We start from the raw sequence: 25,327 nt of genomic DNA on the forward strand, positions 1-25,327 counted from the left end.
GAAAACACCTATCTTTCCAACCAGACCTAACCATAGTTTACAGTGTGGTTTTTGTCCTATTATGTCCCTTCTCATGGCCATGATTGTGATTCCTATAAATGAGCTCAAAGAAGATGGGGTCTCTTGCTGCACTTACCTTGAGAATAAAATAAGGAACATCTTTAAGCGACCGAAATAAAGCCAAACCCAGACACTTCAAAGCTGGTAGTGCAGAGAGAATGTTTTTGTAAGAAGCGTGGTTGAACCTTTGGCCCCTCAGCTTATCTGCCAGGGATTGATCTGGGCAGGCGGGTCTTCTGCCAGTGCCACCAAGGCCACCATCGTGTAGGAGACTACCCACCAACCACCCAGGCAACGGTCTCTTCATGTAACAGAAGAAGTGCAAAGAAGACCATTGCAAGAGATAGGGCCACCACTGTGGCACACTCCTGATTTGACGTGCATGTCCTTTCATACGTGAGATTTGTCACCTGTAGTGCATGTACATGACAGTAAATTTGAAATCAGGAAAGATAGAAGGGAGACTGAGTTTAGTCAAAGGGAGAAGAAAGAGCTTATAGAATCTCATGTTTCTTACCTGACACTTGAGTGAAATATTTACTCTTGGAAGGAACTAGTTGAAAGCAGTATGGTGCACGGGATACAAGCGTAGACCTGGGAACCAGGCTGCCTGTGTTCCCATCCCAGCATTGTTAGTCTCTAGCTCTAGGGCCTTGAGCAAGTTTCTTAAGCTTTCCAAGACTTATTTTTCTTAGCTACAAAGTAGGGATAATTATAGTAGTTATTTCATTGGGTAATTGTGAAGATTATGTGAGTATATATATCCTCACCACCAGAAAGGCAAGAAATATACTCTAGAGTCGAGATTATGAAATTAGTACTATAATTATGTATATGCTAGAACAACACCTGGTAAATGGTAAGCACTACTTAATTGTTAGCTATTTTTGAATAGTTTAAATGTTAGCTATTATTCTGCCTGCATCTGAACTGTCATGTGTGAAACTCTGCTGACATTCCTCTCAAATGGATGCATTTTGCAGAGTGGTTACACAGCAAAATACATAGGTCTTGAATCTCCCATCCAGTGCCTTCAGGGTTTGTGGTGGATATTTGTATATGAATATTTCTCCATGTAATAGCTTCACATACAGCACTCCTCATTGGTAGAAACAGGCTAACAGCTCTCAGCAGGGAAGAGCAACTAAAACAAATTCATTAATGTTTGTACTTCTGCTTCAATGGCTAAACATTTGTGTTAGTTAAGACTTACTGTGTTGACTAAGGACATTAGAGACTACAAATGAATGATAATATGTTTGGCTCTTTCAGGCTGATATTTACACATCTCGAATTCTGTAGTAGGAAACAAAGCTGAGGCCACATGTCTCTGATGTCCATAGCCCACTCATAAGTTCTCTCCTGAATCAGCACATCATTCTCCAACATAGCCGATATGTAAACACCAAGCTGGTTGAAGAAATTTGTAGCTATTTGTGTTTGCCGTGGACATTAGCCACTACAACAACACATATTATACCTGCCAGAATGGTAGGCTCAGGTGAGCATATATTTTTATTTTAATCAAATAATAAGGTGCAAAAGCTATGAACTTTTATTCCTTGAACTTCAAAAACACCTAAAAACAAAAAAAGAAAGAAGATAGTATTCTAAAATCACACACACACAAATGAGGATTAAGTTCTATTCTTTTTTTTTTTTTCTTAAGCTTGGAATGATCACATCAGATGTAAGGGTTTTTCCAAATAACTGATAATAAAAGTTTTATTTCCACTGTCCTGTACCATTGTGTTTTCCACTGCCTTACTTAGGCCTTCATTCTGTGCCACCCTTTACTGGCCCCCTTTCTCATTCTTACGTTTCATTCTATAGCAGCCATGCTACTTGTACAGATGGTGAATGATAGCAAAGTCAGGAAAAGGACAAAAAGTCCCTTTGCTCTATTGGTGATGAGTTGGGGCCAGAACCTAAAAAACAAAAAGAATTATCACATAGGTTTCTAGTACAAAGGAAGGACATGGCCAGAGCATTATAAAATCTCTCACATAAATATTAAAACCTTCCATACCATTGACCAGAGGAGGAAGTACAGGAAACTTGTGGCAACGTGTTCCAAAGATTAAACAGCAAAGCTCTGTGTCTGCATCACAGGACAGTGGTGAGTCAGCCCCGCACTAGGCTTTGAGGAGTGTCACAAAGCCTGGGAGGGTGCAGAGCCGTGTCACAGAGGGTACCCTCCCATCACCTCTGCTGGAATGGTGCCGACCTTTCCCCCGCAGCCTGGGCTGCCCCTGTTTCTACTGTGGAGGCCAAGGCTCCTTCCAGAAGCCCCACTACCCCCCTGTGATGGTGGCATGACGGAGAGGTGGCCCTGGCTACTTCCCTGGCTTTCTGCCTCCCGCTCCTTTACACGGGGCCCATGTAGAGACTCTGCCTGTTCCTAGTCAGCCTGAGTTGCAGCAAAGAGTACAAGTTAAAACGCAAGCCCAGAATGGTCTTTGCCTCTTTTGTCACCGTCACTTACAACTAGGGAGGGCAGCATTGCAAAGAGCTGAAAGGAAGAGAATGAAAAAACCTAACTACTTTTATCCCTTCCATCGACCCTTGAAAAAAGAATGGAAGACAAAGGCAGCTAACGGTAAGCTTTTGTAAGTGACCATGCACACAGGCTGGCAGTTGATAGCCTAAGACCTGCTGCCCACACCAGCCTCCACGCAGTGGGGGAGCTGCTGGCCACCCCCACACTCCTAAACTGGATATGGGGTACGCAATGTGTCGTGTGCACAGCAGGTTGTCCTAAATGTGGGACACCTAGGTGAGCTGTCTTAAATTACAGGGTCAAATAATGGCAAACACTGTGTAATTAGTAAACCTTTGAGGTCCTTTGCTCTCTATACTTTTAAAATGCTGTTTATATCTGACAGTGAACCTCAAAGCCTTCTAAGTTAAAGAGACAGTTGGCTGATTTTTAAACTTTAGGAGTTAAAAAGCTGTCTTTGGTTTTTCTCCCTTCCTTACACTAGGAAAGACAAGAATTGACCAAAACTCAGGGTCATTCACCGCAAACCTGAAGGGTTGGGAATAGAGCCCTCCAAATGTGAGCGGGGCAGGACAGGGCAGGGCAGATGTGAACTCTGGCCGCGGCCGTGGCGCATCCCAGTTAGTGGTACTGAGACGAGGCAAGTCAGCAGTGCAGTTATCTCCGTCTCCGCCTGCAAGCAGAAATGGGCACAGCTCGGGCCAGAGCCAGAGCCTTGTAAGAGCATTTGCTACTGGAGAGAGAATTCATTATAGAAATTTTAAATTATAGGATAATAATTCATAGGTCACCTTTATTTTCTTCTGCGGGTTGACCACATTAATGAAGCAAGATAATCAAACTCATCTTTTTCTCTTCCAAGTCATATTGGTTGTTTTTCCCTCTGGTTCACCATCTTTAAATCTACCTTTTAAATTTATCTTTTTCATACCTGGTAATAATTTTTAAGACATTAATGCCTGGGAATAATCAATACACACAATTTCAAATGAAATTTTACTGTTTCAAAGAATGTATTCCAATGCATCAGAGGGCTTTCGGAGTTAATTGTAAATTCCTAGATTTAATATAATCCTATATTTATTAGATAAATTACAACCTCAAATGATTATAAAACCAATGTTTAATACATTTTTAATTCTAAATTAAAGTTCCTAATGATTTCTATCACCTCAACTTGCCTCTAGATAGTGCTTATAAATGTAATGATACCCACAGTGAATTAGTACTTATTTCTGTATTCAAACCTTCTACAGAATGAAATTTTTTATCTTCTCTGTTTGAAAAAATATAACAAGTCTCTCCTTTGAAAAGGTACTCATTACATCTAACCTAATGTCCCCTATTATTATTAAATTGACCATTTCTTTTTTATTCTTTCTTAGTGGAGATGGTAATCAGCTGACTTTAAAAGTTCAAAATCAGTTTTTAACTTCAATTAAGTAGGCTTAAAGTCTATACCAAATTGAGATCTTAAATGGCAAAAATATTAATGTGAACCTATAGGAAGATTCTCAGAAAGTATTTTTGATGAAGTCTAAAAAAAAGAAGCTTCACCTAGAAGTGGAAGTAATCTGCCAATTAGATGATGTTCTAATATTATATTCCTGCTTCCTATGAGTACTATCTGGAAAAAAAACACAACTTTCCAGATGTTTACTGACAGGAAATGGTATCTTCTATTGATTTTGTGCCACAATTAAAGAAAAAAAAAACGAATGATCTGGAGGGAAATCAAAGTACACTTGACGTCAACAAAGGCACCCTAGAAAATGTGATAGTCTAATGACTAAAAGAAACTGACAAACAAAATAGAAACAGTCTCACAGATACAGAGAAGAGACTGACAGCTGTCAGAGGGGAGGGAGGCCAGGGGGCTTAGTGAAAAATATAAAGGGATCAACCAAAACCCCCCACAAAACTCACAGACACACACAGCAGTGTGGTGATTACCAGAGAGAAAGAGGGTGGGAGGAGCTAGAAGAGGGTAAAGGGGATAAACCAGGACTAGAAGGAGACTTGACTTGGGGTGGTGAACACATAATACAGTATACAGATGATGTAGTATAGAATTGTACCCCTGAACCGTACATAATTTTATTAGCCAATGTCACCCCAATAAATTCAATTAAAATATATGATAGCCCAATGGAAAATGCAGATATCACAAAATGTGGTTCCTCCCTTTGTTATGTATTTAGCATTGGAAATTGTAGGCTACCACCTGGAAAAAGCTTAGGGTTGGAGGCTACTTTCACTCCCCACTGCAGGCTGCATGAATCTCATTGACGTTGATCCTGCTGAGATGGAACAACCACGGTGCTTCTTTAGAAGTAGTTGTCCTCACTCCTTCCAGACAATGATCTGCCTCACCATCCTCTGCCACATCAGCTGCAGTGCTGGAGTGATCCACATCATACAAAAGCTTGGGTCTCAAAGAATGACTTATAGTTTCTTAGCAGAATCTACATGAAATGTTGGTTCCAAAATGGAAAATGCAGATACCACAAAATGTGAATCATTCATTGTTTGTTTGTTTGTTTAGCATTCACTGAATGTTAGAGGCACTGGGCTTTAGAGATGAAAAGATCTGGTCCCAATCTTTAAAGAACTGAAGGTCAAGTTGAGAGATAGGCAGGGAAGTGTAAACCTGGCAAATGCTAAAATAGGACCATGTATTGGAATCTGGACATATAGAAAAGTAAATAACCTAATTCTGCCTGGATAAGGCGGGGGAAGGGGCATTGAAAACACAGGGTAAGGGCTCCAGGGGCAGAGGGCACCGTATAATGACACAGAGGTACGACACAGGGCTGAAGACAAATGGCACACGAAAGGAGCTCAGAAGAATGTGAGGCTAGATGGACAGGAGAAAATGAACTCAGGAAGTGTTCTGTGTGCTCTACTGTAATTTGAATATGTTGTTCTATAGAAAAAGGGAAACACCGAAAGATTCTAAACTGGGGGGATGGCCTTGATAGAAAAGCCACTTTGGCAGCAATTTGTTGGCTGTTGGCAGAAGCCAAGAGGCAGGGGCACTTGTTGAAAGCCTAGTCTTCTACACGAGCACCGGTGAGGCTCTCCTGCAGAGTAGTAGATGAACTGGGGCCTCGTTATGAAGAGAAAGTCAATCCGGCGATAATATCCAGACAGCATTGGGCATGAGAGAACCCAGAAACATCTCTATTAGAGTAATTGAAGTAAAAAGTAATGAAAGCCTGGATTAAGGCTTACCTTCAGTAAGAAGGAAAAGGATATTTAAACAAAATTGATTCGGTTTGAAACAATGGGGAGTTGTGGGTCAAAGGCTACTCAGATTTCAAGCCTGAAGGACTGTAAATGTACTAGTGGCAAGGAAAAAGAGAAGGTGATTAACTCCTTTCTGAAAATGTTGAGTTTGAGGAATCCACGTGACCTCACTGTGGTTGACATCCATCAAGTCAGGAAGTTCATCGTTAGAGAGGTAAGTTTGAGAAGGTACAGGCAGAGGTCATGTTTTATTGGAAGTGAATGAGGGAAGGAATGAGAGTTAAAAAGTCTTAGGACAGAACCACAGACAGTGCTATGTTTGGAATGCAGAGAAAGCAAAAAGAACTGGTGGGTTCCACTTATAGGTGAGATCATATGGTACTTGTCTTTCACCGCCTGGTGTATTTCCCTTAGTATAGTGCTCTCCAGTTCCACCCACGCTGTCGCACTATACTTGAACACCCATAAAGAAAAGAAAAAAGAAAAGAACTGGTGGGGGTGTGGATGGCAGAGGAGGGCAAAGGGGGAAAATTGGGACAACTGTCATAGAATAACAATAAAAATGATTTAATAAAAATTTAAAAACCTTAAATATATAAAATTCCAAAAATTAAAAACTAAAAAAATTCTAAAAAGAAACAAAGAACCAATCTTCATCAGAACCAAGAGGGCAATTTCAGAAAGAAAATGGCAGTTCCCAAAGCCAGTTGCTGCGAAGTGGTTAGAGCAGATGAGGCCATTGATTTTAGCAATTAGGAAGCCATCCGTGAGAGTAGTTTCAGGGAAGGGTGAAGGCAGAAGCCAAACTTCAAGCCATTTAGCATCAGTACCAATCATAGAGAGAAGTCAGAAAGCGAGGGTAGTGAGTGGGAAAGTTGGAAAAAGTGGCAAGAAAGATTTTATGGCATACAATCACAGGAGTGGAAAGGAATAGTGTCAAAAATACTCAAGAGTTAGCCTGGAAGTGGAGAGAATGACACATCCGCCTTCAGCAGGGAAATGAAGGGGAGAGAACAGATGATGATGCAGAGCAGCATTGCTCAAACGGCATGCGGTGGCACACTGGAGTCCCGCAAGAATTTTTAAAATGCAGTACCTGACTAGGGTCAGGCACACTGACCTGTTTCCCCTCAGATTGTCAAATTAAAAAATAGCAACAGCCAACACAACCATAGCCACCCAGTGTGAATGAATCAAACTTATACATATTTTTGTCAGATTGGCAAAAAATAATAATCATAATAATACACTTTTTGGTGTGCCACAGAATTTTGGTAATTATTTTATGTGTGCCGTGAAATGAAAAAGGGGGAAAATCACTGATACAGAGAAATCAAGGTGGAAACACTGTTGTTTACAGAACTCTTGTCCAATGGTTGTGTCTTTTTAGTCTTGTAGGAAATGAAGTAGAGTCAAGTTTGATCCTGGTGAGGGTAGAAATGTTTGAGACACCCTGTAAGGAATCTAATAAGGTGCCAAAACATCACAAAGTGAAAGATTCCTGGGCCTCCTGTGGTAATGAGAATTTGTCGTGACTTTCTCTAATACCCTTAAGCAACTTAGTAGCAGCGGTGGAGTTACCTGGGCATTACCAAAGGGGACAGAGAATAGAAAATCACATGAGGTTTCAGAATCTCTGGTACTAGCAGGTATATCATTGAAATGGCCACTAGGGGCCCAGCTGGAGTATGGAGGGAAATGATGCTGGTAAAAGGCAATGGTTAAAAATGCCTTCAAACTGCATTCTCCAGATTCCCTCATGAGGGAGGAGGAAGCCTGGGGGGCCTCGTTCCTACAACTGCGCTAGCTCTGTTTTGTGTCTGGAATATAAGGGCATCCCTTATATGCTTTCATTTGAAGGGGGAAAAACTTGCTAAAAATACTGTTTGAAAACCACTATACGTGGAGACAGCTGAGAGGAAATGGGACTGGAAGTTATAAAGAGCAGAAAATTAGACCAGAGAGACTGGGAGAGATAGCTAATAAGGTTATGTGATCAACAAGGACTCAGATTTTGAGATCTTCGAGCTCTACCCATTTTGAAGGAAGGTAGGGTGCAGCACAAGGCTCTGCTGGCAGAGAGCTGGCGTAGGGTGGGCCTGCCAGCGTTGGGAGCGCTGGAGAACCATAAATCCAGCTCATTGGAAGATTATTACCATGGTGTCAAAGACACTCGGGACAAGGAAAAGCTGTAGGTTAGAGGAGAGAGATGAAGAGCCAAGTCCTGAAGTCAGTGAGGAAATGGGGGAGGGGTGGTTTTGTAAACGTAGAAAACTATGGGTTTGGAGATGAGACAAAGCAGAAATAAGTACAGAATATGGACCTATAAACAGGAGTGGTTTGAGGGTTTTTTTTTTAAAAAGCACTGCACGTGGAAAGCAAGGAGTATTAAAAACCCTTCTCTCTCTTTGCGCCGTGCAAGGAGAGTGAAAGAAAACAACTTCTGGGTGGAGAGTGTTTTGAGGTACATGGTGTCATCAGGTTTCAATTAAAGGGCCAGAAGTCCCTTTCTGGAGGAAGTGACAGTCCATCAGAGAGCCCTGCCGACAGAGCTCTTGCTCACAGAGAACAGAGGAGGCAGAGGTCCCAGTGGGCAGCACTGAGAGGAAGGCATCCAGGAGCAGAGCCGCCACTCAGGACGTGGGCTGGGGATGGGAACAAGGCAGAGATGTGCGCCTGGGGGCTCAGAAGCGAGTCAGAGGAACAAATGAAGTAAATGATTACAAAGTAGGTTGGAGACCCAGTGGGAAGAAACGGGGACTGAAGAGACCAAATTTGAGAGCAAGAGGAATGTCGCATTTAAACCACTCCAACATGCCAGCCCAATGCTAGATCAAGGTCGATGACCAGCACTTCCCCGCCACTCTGGGAGTCAGACTTACATCCTGTCCTCAAAGCTGGAGGACAGATTGTTGGCAAAAAGCTTAAAGCTTAGACACAGATGGCTAAAGTGGAAAAAAGCATTAGACCAGTTAGCCTAACCCCCCTTGTTCTAGATAGAAAAGAGAAATGACTCATCTACCACCGGTTGCTCAGTGGCAGAGCCAGGACCATAACCCTGGTGCCCTGGCCCTGACCCTGGGGCTGTCCTCTTCCTACAGTTCCCACAACTGTCCCTCACATGGATGTATGTGAGGGGAGGCGGCTACACTGGTATTGTGACTGAAATGTGACCAGTACTGGAAGATTCGCGCATCTTGTTCAGCTCTGGCTACACTGTTTGCACGAGGTCAAAATATAACCTGCCACCATTGCCAGTGAGCTGTTTTTCAGAGACATGATCTGTTTCAGAAATGCTGGTGTTCCTGGTGCTTGTATCAACCTAAAATCATTCTTTTCTGTCTTTTTGCCTCTAGTGTCTTTAGCCTCCAGCACCGTGGGCTTGGCCGGGCAGGTGGTTCACACAGAAACCACAGAGGTTGTGCTGACAGCAGACCCCGTCACAGGATTTGGGATCCAGCTGCAGGGCAGCGTGTTTGCCACTGAGACTCTCTCCTCTCCACCTCTGATATCCTATATCGAAGCCGACAGCCCGGCAGAGAGGTGAGATCTTCCACGGCATCTTTTCCTGCTCTGCATTTCTGTGCTGGCTGCCTTTGGACAGCTAATGAGTTATGGGACAGTGCTTAATGTGGGAAACGTAAGATGTAATGAACTCTCCATTCTGACAATAAAATTTTATGTTCTTGATCAGTTTTGAGAAGAATAATGAGCATGGATGCCTTTATCTAGCAGATTTTTGACCACCGGGGATTAGAGACCATATTAATTAAAAGGAAAAAATCTATTTAAAAATCTCTCCATTCAAACTTTAATAATTTCTCTGCCATGGGGGAATGTACATTCATCATTACTGTATATTGGTTCAGATCAGATTAGGACAATACCATGAATTATTAATTACTTTGCTGTGATAATTCAAGACTCCCTTGCTCACATGTGTAGCCGTGAGATGTGAGAGTGTAAGACATTGTAGCTGACCTAACGTGATTCCCACAGCATTGCAAAAACAAGACCCAATGGTTATGGCATTTTGCAAGGATCAAACAAAGCAGATTTGGCAACTGCAGCTGATAATTATTACAACCTCTATCTACAACCCTATCTACAACCTCTAACATGTGGTTCTAAATTCAGATGTGGGGTACTACAGATTGGAGACAGAGTGATGGCCATTAATGGAATTCCAACTGAAGACAGCACCTTCGAGGAAGCCAATCAGCTCCTCCGAGACTCTTCAATCACGAGCAAGGTCACACTGGAAATCGAGTTTGATGTTGCAGGTATGATCATATAGTCACAAGGCAGCTGCAGAGTCAGGAGTGGACTGCATGTGAATTATATGGATTATGTGGCAGAAAGGGAGCTATTTTTTATATACTAATATGCTTTTGTTTAGGAGATTTGGGGTGTCATTTTGAAGTGAGCATTGTTGTCGTATTATTCATTAAAATGTCACCACAAGAACAGTTGAAAATAAATGTGACAAAATAAGTAAGTAATAGCCACTATAAAGTTGATAAAAAAAAATCATGTAACCTTTATTCTTCCTGACTTTCTCCTATATGCTAGAGAAACCATATTCTTCAGTCACACAGATAAGAAAAGCCTCTCTTTAACCCTTCCCACTGCAAAGAACATAAGGTTTGGAGGGTAACAATGAAAATTCATTAAATGGATTTATACAAGCCCAGTAGGTAACTATTTGGTCTCTGGTATTAAAGAGAAATTATACCAGACACTTGTTAAAAAGAAGAAGGACTTAATTCAAGACTATTGCAAGAGAGATCAAGCCTTGCAATAGGAAAAAGAGATTGAATTCAACTCCAAAAACAGCAAAGACAGCCAGGAATTTATAGCTAGCAGGCAAGGTGAGGGTAAGGGAGCTATTGGGTGGGAGATTACTAAGAGGAGCTTGATAGCAACGGAGGAGGGATGAGGAATTTGATTCAAGGATGGAGGTATTCTTGATACATTGAGTTCGTGCAAGCCTTGCTAAAATGGCTCAGCAGGCTAAGGACTAGGACAAGGACAAGTCCTAGTCAAGCAGAGGGCCAGAGGAGCTTGAGTTTGGTCATGATGGGAGTCTTTGTCAGTAGCTAACATTTGTGTGGCTTTTAAGGGTTGATACCAGTTCCCATTTAAGAAAGTTGTCTTCACACATGAAATAGTACCTCGCAGAGCCAATAACCTTTACCAGTCAGTACAGATATGCCTTTGGACACGGAGAGTGCATTGTCCCTACAAATATTTGCTGCGTAATTACTGTGGGGCAATTTCCTTTCCATCCAGTGGAGGTGCAGCAGTAGACAGGAAAGAAAACCAATCCCTGTCTTAGTGAAGATTACATTACAGCTGTACAGAAAGTTAATTTTTAAATTAACCAATATAAATTAAGACAATAATAGAAAATAAAGCAGAATGGGGCTTAGAGAATGACTGTGTGGGAGCTATTTTCATAGGATGACTCTCTAAGGGAGTGGCATGTGAGCAGAGATTTGAAGCTTGAGAAGTTGCCAGCCATGTGAGTACCTGGGAGGAGAGCATTCCAGGCAGAGGGAACAGCCAGAGTAAAAGATGCGAACCAGAATGATGAGCTTGGTGTGTTTGAGAAACAGCAGAGGGGGTTCTTGCTAGGGGAGATAAGGGAGTAGGGGCTGAGAGTCAGACTTGGATGTAGAGTTGGGGTGGGAGAGGTTGGAAAGGGCTCGGTAATGAAGGGCCTTGGTAAAGAATTTGGATTCTATTCCAAGTATAATGGAATCAAGCAGCATTTTATGGAGGGGAGCGCGATAACCTGGTCAATGTTTCGGAGCTAGCCTTCTGAGATGAGAAGGGACAGCAGCAGCAGTAGAAAAGCCATGAGGAGGTGGTTGCAGTTGAACAGGGAGGGAATAATGGTGGTTTGGACAAGGTGGTGATTAGAGCTAGAGATGGTGGCAAATGGTGAAAATTAGACCACGGCTAACAGAACCTGCCCATGAATTAGATTGGGGAGATGAGAGCAGCTAAGTAAATACTGACGTCGAACTGAGAAGAAGACTTGAAGAGTGGGAATTTGGGGATAGCAAAAATCCTATTTTAGACGTGAGCAGGTAAGTCCACTACTAAAGCTAGGAAAAAAGGACAAGCACACTCATTCCTGAATTCAAAAGACAACTGTCGAGCACAAGTTACTAAGCACTAGGCTCTGTCCTATATTTGGATCATTGAAAGAGGAAATAAAAAGGATCAATATCATCCAGGACCTCACAGTCAATTGACAAGAGCAAGAACTGCTGAAAGATGAGAACAGACCTACTGACTGTGTGTGTTGCCACTGAAATGCAAAAGGAAGTGCCCAGAAGACTGCAGGTAGCACCTCCCGGAGCCAGGATCAGGCCTGGGCCAGAGAGCAGGACCGAGGAGGGACCACCAAGTCAGGGATTGTTAAAGTCATTGTAATAAGGAGACCACTAGGGAAAGTCCCAGGCAGAAAGGACTCTGCTTAAGGAGTAGTAAGATTTAAAGGGAAAGGATGCTAGCAAAGGTGATGACAAGTATCTACTATAAGAAGTGGGAGGAGAACCAAAAGAAGGTGGCATTTTGGAAGCCAAAGCAAGAGTGTCAAGGCAAAAGTCACCATCAATAGCATAAAGGTGCTGTAAAGAATTCAAATAATATTAGGCAGGAAGTGTCCACTGGGTGTGACAATGAAGAAGGGACACTGCAGAGTAGTCTCAGAAACCGGAAGACAGAAGTCAGACTGTAGTGAGCTGAGGGCTGAGTGAGGGAAGAGGGGAATGCAGACGAGCTGTGCGTGCTGTCCGCCAAGCAACTGGTGTTTGGAAGAGGGTTTGGCAGGCAAAATGCAGTGAATGGGTAGAGGGGACTGGAGGACACTGCGGGCTCCTCTTTTTAGAGCTTCACAGCATTTAATTGTGTACTCAGCGCTCCATTTTATATTGCCTTGTCTTTTTATCAGTGATTCTCAACCAGGAATCGGGTTTGTCACAGGGCACATTTGGCAAAGTCAAAAAAATTAGCTGTAGATGAAAGAAAGTGGGACAACAGATAGAGGGGGATCCAGGGTTCAGAGGGGGTGTTCATTTGGTTTGTTACTTTGTTGAGCTTGGAGAGATTTGAATGTGTTTGGGCTTAAAATGAATGGAGAAAAGAGATATTTGGGGAAATTGGGTCCCCAAAGAGATGAGAGGGGAAGTTATCTAGAACATGGGTAGATAACTAGTCTAAAACAGAAAGTAGGAGACCTCTTCCTATGAGTTTGAAGAGAAAAATGCGAGAATATAGATACATTTTTAGCTGTGATTAGGAAGTCCCTGTGAGAACCATCAAATGAGAGTGAGAGGGTCAGCATGGTGGGATGTTGAAAAGAATGGCGAAGGTTTAGCATAGCTAATGGGAAATCAGGGAGGAGACCAACCAGACTCATGTAGAGAGATTTTTCAAGCTGGCAGGTGGGCCAAGCAGAGTCCAGAAGCTCCAACCTGCAGCATAGTCAAGTTGGGCTTTATTTGTTTGTTTGTTTCATCAGGAGACCTCAGCTGCTGAGGAATACGAGCAGAGATGGTAGATGATTAGATTGAGACAAAGACTGAGATTTCCAGAAAAGGTTCAACAGAAGGAGAACTTAAGTCACAGAGGTTCAAATTGTTGCAGGAAGAGCAGGTGAATAATTATGGTAATAGCATCTTTGATATGATCCTGATAATATTTACCAATAGCTTACTCTATGGCATGTCTAAGTACTACGTGTAATTAGCTCACTTAGTCCTATAACAACAATGGAGAAGATTACTATCCTTACATTCCCAGAAACAGGAGGCCCATGTAGTTAAAGGTAGGGCTGGGATCTTAACCCAGGCAATCTGGCTCCAAGACCACCCTCTAACCACTACACATACTGCCTGTGTTTGCAAAAGTCTAGGTTGGAGATGGATGGAAATTAATAAAGGATCAGCCTGATAGACTGGAAAGACAGAGGGTGCTTAAGTAACTGGGAGTCTTCAAGAAGAAAAATGTGTATAGTGAGGGAAAGTTGATATTGAGGTCAAAGTAGTATATTAGAGTTCAGGATTTCAGAGACAGCCAAGCAAGGGTAGTGAGCTGCTGAAGCAAATCTTACTCAACCAGAGGTCTGGGAATTGGGAATGCAGTGTGATGGAAAGACCCTCCGCACAGTGAAATCTCTCAGGAGGACAGGAGTTGGAATGAGGAAGTGGGTAAGAACTAGCTGCTCTTGTCATGCCAAGCACAACCCCATCAAAGAATGTCTTCCTGGGCAGCGCTTCCCCAGCATGTGTGAATGGCTCACTCACTTCATTCAGGAATTTGCTCAAACGTGGCTTGCTCAGAGAAGCCTTCCCTAACCATCTATCACTCTCTGTCCTCTTGCCCAGATTTATGGTTCTTAACCCTTCTCAAGCTCTGAGGTTGTGTGGTGCATTTATTTGTTTATTGTCTTCTCTTCTCCAGTAGAAGAATTTATGATGTCAGGGACGTTGTGCCTTTTGTTCATGAATGTACTTCAAAATAGTACTTAGAATACAAGAGGCTCTCTGCCAGTAGTTGGTGAATGCATGCATGAATGAATGAGTAAATGAATGATGTTCACCTGGCACTCCTGATGGATATTCACATCAGGATTTCAGTTTGCACGAAGAACTGATTTCATATCCACTGTTTCTCTGGGACTCCTGGTCCTTTGGTGCTGCTTGTTTCTGCTCATCTGCTCCATTTGTCTCTGTACAAACTTTCTCCGACTTTTAATTGTACATGACCATCTCATGTTTGCTAAAGTATCCAGAGAGCAGCAGCCAGGTCTGGTTTATAATTCCCAAGAGAAAGGATCGAACTGGCCCCACTTAGATTTGGTATCCTCACCTTTTAGTTAGCTATGGCCAAGCAACAATCGAGTAGAAGGACCTTATAAGGATCAGTCAGATGGCAGTGCAACCGTGGTTTTCAAAGGCGGCTGTCCACCGGCCTCAGCACGTCCTCACTGCAATCACAGAACATTAGTGGTGAAAGGACTCATAATCCAGGACCTTTATTTACTTGTAAGTGGGGGCACTGGGGTTCAGGTGGGGGAACTCAAGGTCATGCAGCAAAGTGAGTAGTAGGTTCCGGGTCTGTTGAATTTCACCCATCTTTTCCATAACTTATTCTACTGCCTCTTCACAAAGATGTTAGAGTTTCCAGCATGAACCATCTAGCTTTCTGAATCTTGCCCTATTGACCTTGTCTGCTGATGGGAGGCAGCTGTCCTGTGCACCACAGGACGCTGAGCAGCGTTTAGTCAGTGTGTTCCAGCAGTGGAAAGCCCAGCACAGTGTGACCTTCTTCATAAGCAGTACCTAAATATTTACTTGTACTATTCAGGCATGTTTATTTTGTGTGTATCTTTAACATTCGTTCTTTGTTTAATCCATACTTAATGTATATGTATATTTTATGTATATGTTGACTAAGTGCTTTAACTTTAAGCTCTTAAAAAATAGAAATTATGTCTATTAAACCCACATTGTTCCAAGGGACAGGAAAAAGGCACCTCAGGCCGTCTCCACCTGCCCTTGATTATTCCAGAAATGACCCATTTCTAATGGACAGAAATGACATAGAAGAGGACCAGAAAAGAATAGGCTCCTGTGCTGTCCTTCCCTTCTCCCTTGCGCCATCACTAACTGATGCCAGTATCCTCCCACTAGTTCAGACACAGCATCAGAATCCTCAATGTAACACTCTAGTCAGTCATTACCAATTACTGGAATCTGTTAGAAACTGCTGGAAATCTCAGTCTTAATCTCTGGCTCAATTCAGTCACCTACTGTCTGCTCTTATTCCTTGGCAGCTGAGGTCTCTTGACAAAAACCTGCTGGACCACGCAAGTTGACCTGCTGTGAGTGTAGAGCTTCTGACTTTTATTGGCCCAACACCCACCTTGAAAACCCCTTTACATGAGTCTGGTTGGTTTTCTCACTGATTTTCCCATTCACTATTCTAAATCTTTATTATTTTTTTCAACTCCCCAAAATGCCATTAGAGAACTTGGAATATGGATAAGAAATCTCTAGACATTAGCTATTTCAAGATTGACCAGTCCTCCTGGATTCACTCCTAGTCATCTGGATGTGAGCCCTCTGTTTCCAAAATACTTCTTCAGAAATATTTTATACCCAGATATTGATTCCCAAGCTATTGGGTCTTGGAAATGCGCTATCTCTATTTTATAAACATTTTAAGTGACATAAGGAGTGGTTAAGAATCTTAACGGTGAGTACACTCTTGTTTAAATCTATCCCTTTAAATGAGTGTTACTATACAAACAACATTGTAGTAATACTAATGAAATTTTTTACATTACTTTACCTTCCTTCATCATATATGTAATTTTATAAAGCTATAGTCATAACGTATGCACGATTTACATATTATCTTTTTTCAACACTGTCTTTTAAAATACCAACCTACCATATCATGAATACTTGTCATTTCTACTTTAACTCTGAAGTTCTTTTGTTGGAAAAACTATGGCTTTGTTCTGCAAACATGTCCCAGAGAAAATCCTGTCGAATGCTGTTTGCCATCCTGACTGGAGCCCCCAGTGCGTTCCTCTGAGTGGACGGGAGCTGAGCATTTACATTCATCCCCCTGAGAATCATTATTTTTTTTTCTAATCTCACAAGGGCGTCCAGGTTGCTGAATTATGATTATTTTACTGTGCCAACAATGAATGCCTCAGGCAGAAAGAGCAGACCAGCTGGAAGGAAGGAAGTCTTTGTTTACCCAAATGTGTTTTTAATTATAGTATTAACAAAAATAAACCAAAACCAGGGAAGTGCAAAATAATGACATGGGAGTCTAAGAAAATAAATGTTCTATTTACTTATTCTAAAACTATTATTTCTCCAAATATTGGATCTTTTTTCTCTTTACTGGTATTTCTTTAAAAAAAAAAAACAAATTAAATGTGCCCTTAACCACCAAGTAATTGTAGAGGAAAAAAAGTACCAAATATAAAATAAATCATTTTGGCATTTAAAGATTAAAATAAACACACAGATTGATCAAAGAGATTTATTTGTTATTATTTGTTCATCATTATGAATATTTCAAATCTTATGTAGTCAAAAGTGATCCATTACTGTTTCCCAGGAAGTGATAATATCTCCTCCAGCGTCATTAACAATGTTAATCTTGGTCAAGGTTCCCTGCATTAAAAATTTATAAAAGCAAAATGTTGCTATAGTAACTATTCCAGTGTTTCCCAGCCCTTAGGATTCAGGACCTCACTTGTATAGCATAGTATCATGGGCAAGACGTTATATCCTTACATGGGTACATATATACACATACCAGCACACAATGGGCTCCCCTCCCTTTTCACAGAGAACTTTTTCTTAAAAGAGATAAAACTAACACGTACATGAAATGAGCTTCAGAAATAGGGAAGCCATTGGTTCCTCTGTGGGTTCTTACACATTTACTTAGGAACACTTGCATGCTTTATCGGAGTAATCAAATAATTTATTCATGCTACACCCATGAACACTTGTGGGGCCCTTCTGTTTAGCTCCACCCCATTTCCTTTACTTGATTAATGGTTCATCAGAGATCTTTCAATTTCAAGCAACAGAACTGCACTCAGGCTAGTTTAGATGGAAAAGAGGCCTTTACTGGAAGCACACAGGTGTGTCACAGCCCTCGAGCAGGGAGCCCCAGGAAGTTCTAGAACCAGACATCAAAGACTGTCCAGCTGCGTACGGGTTCTCTCGAGGACCTTCTGCTCTCTCCTTGTCTGTACTTGTTTCTTCCTCCCCTCTCTGTGCACACTGGCTATTGGGGAAAATGGGGTCACTTCCTGATGCCTTCTCTGCCCCCAGTCTGCGTGCTCATTGCAAAATCCTAACCTGTCCTTTTGGAAGTGGGAAGAAGGTGACAGTTAATTTTCCATTACTGGAATAGGGAACGGAGAGGTCTCAGGAAAGAGATGGAGGGAAGGCAGGGAATTGAGAACTATTTTGGAAGTAAATAATTATGATACTTGCAGCAACTGAAATAAGAAAGAAAAGCACACCTCTGTCTTTTACTTGCCTCATTTTCCTCTTCCTGTTCCATTATATCAAAATTAGCCAGCCTTTTTAAAATCTACTGGGGGATATAAATAATTTATCTAGCACAAATCCTATTGGGAAATGAAGAGGGTACAAATTCTAAAGAAATAAACAACCAAATAAAGAAATAAATGTCCTTCCTGGCACATCAGAATGTTAGCTGAGGACAATAGCAAAGCCAAAGGTGTCATCTCACTGTCTGTGACCCTCACTGGACCACACCTGCCAGGACTGGAGAATTCAGAAGAGTGGGAGGAAGTTGATGAAGGCAAAGATGCCCTCACTCCAACAGAGTAAACACTGGAATCCCCTCTTTTTCTCCCTGCAGGTGGAGCGTCACCTTTCCTTCTGCCCCCCTTTGGGACCTTCTGTAGCTCCCCATGACCCAAAAACTAAAGAGTCACCATTGGTGCACTTGGGGCCTCCTGGCCCCCTGCGTTCCCAACTGTGGTCAATATCCAGCCTGGCTGGTTATGGGCAGTACCATTCTTGTTGCAAAATGTTTCAAATATCACTCCTACTTCTGCTCTTTAAGTGTACTTTTCAGTGTTTATATTACAAATTAAGGCACCTCCCTCCCCTGTTCTCCCAAATCAACAATTATTACACCAAATTGAAATCTTTCCTAAAATCTATTCCCCCTAGTACTTTCATACAAGGATTTTAAAAAAGAATGGCTGAAAGCAAACTTTTAGAAAATACAGTTGGGGGAAAAATAATAAAATCAGGCCTGTGATTCCTAAACTTTCTTATGCCTAAGAATCACCTGAAGAATATGTTTAAAAGGCAGATTTCGAGGCTCCATCTTCAGAGATTCCAATTCTATAGATCTGGGGTGATTCAGGAACCCATATTTTTAACTTGCATCCCAGGCAAATCTGATGCACATGTTCCCTAGTGGCACTTCAGAAATAGCGAACTCCACTGATGCTGTGAGTTATGCACAATTGCTGTGGATGAGACATACATTTTTCACCAGGAGCTTAGTTTACCGGGATTTTACAGGCGTTCATTCACCTAACTTCAGTTCTACAGCTTCACCTACAGAGGATGCATTGTCATTGATGGGTGCTTCGTTCTTCCTGATCTTCCATGAACACATTCTTTTTTGTTTTGAAATTACAGAGTCTGTCATCCCAAGTAGTGGAACATTTCATGTAAAGCTCCCCAAAAAGCACAATGTGGAACTTGGAATAACCATAAGTTGTAAGTAGAAGTGATTTCTTTTAAAATGTAGTATTTTAAAAGTACATGAGAAAATTGTGTTGACAAATGGTTTACAAGTGTGGCAAATGTTTTCAGTGTCATTGCCAAATTTCTATGTAATGATACAAAAATGTGAAGCCAATCACATCTCTAGCACTCACAAGCTGTGGGAATGAAGTAAGTTACTTGAATGCTCTCTAATCTTATGTTTCTTCATTTGTAATATGGAAATGATATTTACAAAAGATAGGGTTGTATTAAATAACATATTTACAGCGTATCCCTTGGCAAGTAATAAGTACTCAATAAATGTGTCTCTTGCCACCCTCCGTGAATAATTAAATGAGCATATAAATGCATGTAGATTCTCTACATTTCAATATATTATGGATTAAGTTTTCACAATAATCTATTTAACTAACAAAAATTAAATTTATTTACACTTAAAACCACTTTTCCATTTGGCCACAGTGCATCTAAAATCTATTTTGCAAGACTAAAACAATGTCCTTCCTCTAGCACCTTCCTGAATGTCTCCATAGTACAACGTGTCTGGGTAACCGAACTAAAAAGAAAAACAAAATATATAAATGTATTTAATTCTCTCCTTTCATCAGGCTCTAGATTTAGAACTGCTCTGAGTAAAACAACTTCGAAAATTTCAGTCCCAGCGGAGTTGTATAGAATGGAAATTGAGGTCTTTGTGCTTTTAATATCCATAACCTAAGTGTATCCGTAAATGCCCCCCAGAAAATGAAGCAAATGATTAATGCCTAAAGACCAAAGGAGACATAGAGGCAGTGTGTGTAACCAAGGGGTGGTCCCTTCCAGAAAGAGTGATGAAGCTCCGTAAACACGCCTCACTACACACTTGCACAGCGGTTATGGCAAAAACGAAGAGATCTCAACTGAGCAGTATGAAATGGAGGCTGTCCAATTCAACGTTGGCCATATAAATTTAACACTGAAAATGAAATTTTATTTATAACTAGTAAATCACATATACTAGTATAACACTAAAAGCAGTGAAACTACAATACAAAATAAATGGTAAGAACAAGAAGCTATATGTATACGAGAGGGCCTGTGTGTCACTCCCTCCCAAATCCCAAGGGTGACTTACTGGGAGGAAAGTAGGGCTCACAAGTCTGATGTGCCTCTGTACGGTAGTAGAAAGAAGAAAGGAGGTTTTGGAGACTCCAGACCTATTCTAGGTGCTACAAAAGTCATTGGTGCCTTTAGTTGATTCACTTAACCTCTCAAATTGTTCGTTATGAAGCAAAGATGGTATTCCATTATTCTGTCAACAGCTGTGGTTACTGAAATTGAGAAAGAACTCATTAGAACTTACTGTTTTAAAAATATTTGGAGTTAAAGATAGATTCTGCAACCTCCATGTAACTTTAAGGCTGCTATCATTTTTTTCTATTTATTCCATTCTGTTCATTTATTTCATCAGTACTGGCTGTGATACTGGTACCTCTTGGAGTTGCGGAGTGCACACCCTGCTGGCTGCATGCAGAGGCCCTGCCTTCCTTCCACTCCATTCTTTCTTCCTTTTGTCTCCATTAAATAACTACATTGTGAGTGCCCACCATGCCTAGGCCCTGTGCTAAGTGTTGGAGAAACACCGCCTGCCTGAGAAATGCTCTCTGCTAGTGTACATTCCTGGGGACACTTCTTCAGAAGTGTCTGTTGCTACACATTTTGCCACAGTTATTTATTCTCAAATTTTAATTAGGAAAAAGGTCTTTTTGTGTTTTTATTCTTAAAATTGATATATTTAAAATATAATTTAACTATAGAGGAGAATATTCATTTGAAAACTAATCTTGTCATATATTACTTAAGTTGATATTTATATGTTCAGCTTGTTTAAAGTATAGTTATGGACACTACAAAATATTTTACTCACATAAAGAACTACTTCAAATCATACTATGTAATAGTGTTATATATGCACCAAGTATTACTTTTAAAACTGATTTTAATACCAATAATGGAAACTACCCAACCAACCCACCATGAGAATGGCCTGAATTAGCCAGCAACAAGCTAAAGTAACTAGTGGAAGCAACAGATGTGATGCTCTTCCCAGAAAGAGAAAAGAAGCTTGTCCCACTTGCTTGTCAGCCCTTCTAGAGCTATAGCACCATTTACATGACTAATCATCGCCATACAGAGTTTGTGTCTTCTTGTGGAAAATGCTTATATTTTTCCAGTTGAGAAAGCAGAATTTGCTAAGAGAAAGAAAAGCCAGAATCCATGTTCATTGTGATGAAATAGTGAACTGTTGGGGCCTAGCACAGCTCCTGCCACATACAAGGTGCTCATTTAATTTGTATTTATTGGATGATCCAAGATGGCAGAGGTGTAAGTGGAAGTTACACTAACTTCCTCCCAGGACTAATCTGGAATTACAACTAAATTGTAAAGAAATCATCCTGAATAACCAACTGAACACTAGCTGGAGAGAAGCCCTAAAACCAAGGACAGACAGAAGAAACCACTTCACCATAACAAGACTGATAGGAAGTGCAGAGGAGGTACGAGAGGGATGCCCGTGCTCCCTCATGCAGCAGCTGAACTTCTGCTGAGATATTGCAGCAGCTGGAGGGTTCCCCCTGAGAAATGCGGGGTCTAAACCCCAAGCTGGGCTCCCGAGCCTATAGCACCAGAGTCCGAAAGGAACCCAGATAACATACAGCTGTGAAAAGCAGCTGGGTTTCTGTCTATCAGGGAGAGATGGCTGGAGATGCAGAGAGCCTCTTAAAGGGCCAATGCACAACATTTCATTTGCAGCCACTTACCCTGGGTTCCAGCAGAGGAAGAGCAGAGTGAACAAGAGAGGTTTGAGGAGAGTCTGGGGCTGGTGGCTATGGGGAGAGAAGTAAAGGAACAGTAGCCAGGATGCCTATGTTGAGTCATTCCCCATCCTGCAGAAAACATCTTTCTCAGGCAGACTCCTCTCCACCTAACATCAGCATGAGGGGAAGCAATAGCCCCACCCACAAGAATTACTCTGCTCCACCCTGTGGAGCTTAAGCCAGGCTGCTGATAACAGCTTGATAAGTTTAACACCTAATTGTCTTACCAACTGATTAGTTTAACAACTAAGGCAGGAAATACAAAGAAGCAGCCAAAATGGGAAGACAAAGAAACACTCCCAAAATGAAAGAACAAGAGAATTCTCCAGAAGAAGGACTAGACAAAATGGAGGCAAGGAAGTTATCAGATAGAAAGCTTAGAGTAATGATTATAAGGATACTCAACAGCATGAAAAAAAGACCTGGAAACCATAAAAAAGGACGAGTCAGATATAAAGAATGCAATATCTGAAATAAGTAATACACAGAAAGGAATAAACAGTAGGTTAGATGAAGCCAAAGATCAAATCAGTGATTTGGAAGACTAGGTAGAAAAAAACAATCAGGCAGAGAAGAAAAAAGAATATTACAAAATGAGGAGAGCTTAAGAAACATTTTGAACAACATGAAGCATAACAACATTTGCATTGTGGGAATACCAGTGGAGAAGAGAATGAGCAAGGGATCAAGAACCTCCTTGAAGAAATAATGACTGAAAACTTTCCAATCTGGTGAAGGAAAAAGACAAACAAGTCGAGGAAGCTCAGAGAGTCCCAAACAAGTTGGACCCAAAGAGGCCTGCACTGGGACCTATCGTAATTAAAATGACAAGGCTTAAAGACAATCCTAAACGCTGCAAGAGAAAAGCAGGTAGTTACCTACAAGGGAGCACCAATTAGATTGTTATTTGATTACTCTACAGCGTAGTGTGAAATATCCAAGGTGATGAAAAGCAGGGATCTACAACCAAGGCTACTTTACCTAGCAAGACTATCATTTAAAATAAGAGAAATAATGGAGCTTCCCAGACAAGTAAAAGCTGAAGAAGTTTGTTAACAGCAAACTGGTACTTAAACAAATGTTAAAGGGCTTACTTTAACAAGGGGGAGGGGAAGGGGGAGACAGAAGAGAAGAGAAAGAAGAAAACAGAGGAAAACACTCTACCAACAAAATGGCACTACATATGTATCAACAATCACCTTAAATGTAAATGGCTGAAATGCTCCAACCAAAAGATATAGGGTAGCCGAATGGATAAGAAAACAAGACCCATATATATGCTGCCTCCAAGAGACCCATCTCAGATCAAAAGATACACACACACTAAAATTAAGGGGATAGAAAAATATATTTCATGCAAGTAGAAATGGAAATAAAGCTGAGGTAGCAGTACTTATATCCAACAAAATAGACTTTATCCATTGTGCCACTGGCCCGCACCTCTAAAACAAACTTTAAAACCAAGGCTATAGTAAGAGACAAAGAAGGGCACTACATAATGATAAAGGAAACATTCCATCAAGAGCATATAACCTTAGTAAACACTTATGCACCCAACATAGGAGCAACTAAATATGTAAAACATATTTTGATGGACATAAAGGGAGAGATCAACAAAAATACATTTATAGTTGGGGATTTTAACAAACCATTGACGTCAATGGATAGATCTTCCAGACAGAAAATCAACAAGGAGACAGCAGCCTTAAACAACACACTAGAGCAAATGGATTCAATTGATTCTTCAGACCATTTCACCACAAAACAGCAGAATATACCTACTTTTCAAGTGCATGTGGTCAGTTTTCTAGGATAGTGTACATGTTAGGACACAAAAAAGTCAATAAATTTAAAAAGGCTGAAATCATTATCAAGCATTTTCACTGGCCACAATGCTATGAAACTAGAAATCGATCAGAAGAAGGACCGAAAAACACACAAAGATGTGAGAGCTAAATAACACGTTGTTAGACAATGAATGGTCCAACAACGAGATCAAAGAAGAAATCAAAATGTACCTAGAAACACGTGAAAATGAGTACACAACAACCCAAAATCCGTGGGACAAAAGGGAGAGCAGTCCTGAGAGGGAAATTCATAGCAGTACAGGCCTATCTCAAACAACAAGGAAAAGTTCAAATAAATAATCTAACTTTACACTTCAAGGCACTTGAAAAAGAACAACAAACAATGATGAAAGTGAGTAGATGGAAGGAAATAATAAAGATCAGAGCAGAAATAAACAAAAAAGAGTCTAAAGAAATAATACAAAGGATCGATGAATCCAAGAGCTGGTTCTTTGAAAAGATAAACAAGACTGACAAACCTTTAATCAGATTCATCAGAAAAAAGAGAGAGGACCCAAATAAATAAAATAAGAAACGAAAGGGGCAAATAACAACTGACACCAAAGAAACACAAAAATTATGAGAAAATATTTTGAACGACTATGTGCCAACAAACGGGACAACCTGGATGAAATAAATAAACTCCTGAAAACATAAAATCTTCCAAAACTAAATAAGGAGGAATCAGAGAATCTGAGTAGACAGATTACACCTAGTGAAATTAGAGCAGTAATCAAAAAACTCTCAACAAACATAAGTCCTGGACCCGATCACTTCACAGGTGAATTTTACCAAACATTCCCAGAAGAACCGACACCTCCCCTTCTCAAACTATTTCATAAAATTCAAGAGGAGGGAAGGCTCCCGAACTCATTTTACAAGGCCAGCATTGTCCTTATTCCAAAAGCCAGATAAAAACTACAAGCCAATAATACCCCTGATAAACATAGATGCTAAAATCCTCAAAAAAACATTAGCAAAACAAATAGAGCAATGCATCAAAAAGATCACACACCACGGTCAAGTGGGATTTATTCCATGAATACAAGGTTGGTACAACATTTGTAAATCAATAAATGTGATTCACCACATAAACAAAGTGAAGGATAAAAACCACATGGTCATATTAATACATGCAGAAAAAACATTTGATAAAATCCAACACCCATTTATGATAAAAACTCTCAGCAACGTGGGAATAGAGGGAACATACCTAAACATAAAAAAAGCCATATATGACAAACCCATTGCCAGCATCATACTCACGGGCAAAAACTACAAGCGTTCCCCTTAAGATTGGGAACAAGACAGGGATATCCACTTTCACCTTATTCAAAATAGTACTGGAAGTCCTAGCCACAACAATGAAACAAAAAGAAGAAATAAAAAGCATCCTAATTAGAAAGAAAGAAGTAAAAGTGTCTTTATTTGCAGATGACATGATACTATACTTAGACAATGCCAAAGATTCCACCAAAAAACTAC

General features: G+C 40.9%; 1 protein-coding gene across 6 annotated transcripts in view; it reads left to right on the forward strand.

Moving 5' to 3' along the window:
- Window positions 1–25,327, forward strand: part of GRIP1 (glutamate receptor interacting protein 1) — a 649,796-nt gene that overhangs the window by 566,295 nt on the left and 58,174 nt on the right. For all 6 annotated transcript variants that reach the window (XM_045184615.3, XM_045184618.3, XM_045184613.3 and 3 more), the window contains 3 exons: window positions 9,166–9,352; window positions 9,947–10,092; window positions 19,048–19,128. In XM_045184615.3, coding sequence (XP_045040550.1) covers window positions 9,166–9,352; window positions 9,947–10,092; window positions 19,048–19,128 — 414 coding nt within the window. The remainder of the gene's footprint in view (window positions 1–9,165; window positions 9,353–9,946; window positions 10,093–19,047; window positions 19,129–25,327) is intronic.

Source organism: Desmodus rotundus, chromosome 3 (genome assembly GCF_022682495.2).
Source record: "Desmodus rotundus isolate HL8 chromosome 3, HLdesRot8A.1, whole genome shotgun sequence".
NCBI lineage: Eukaryota > Metazoa > Chordata > Mammalia > Chiroptera > Phyllostomidae > Desmodus > Desmodus rotundus.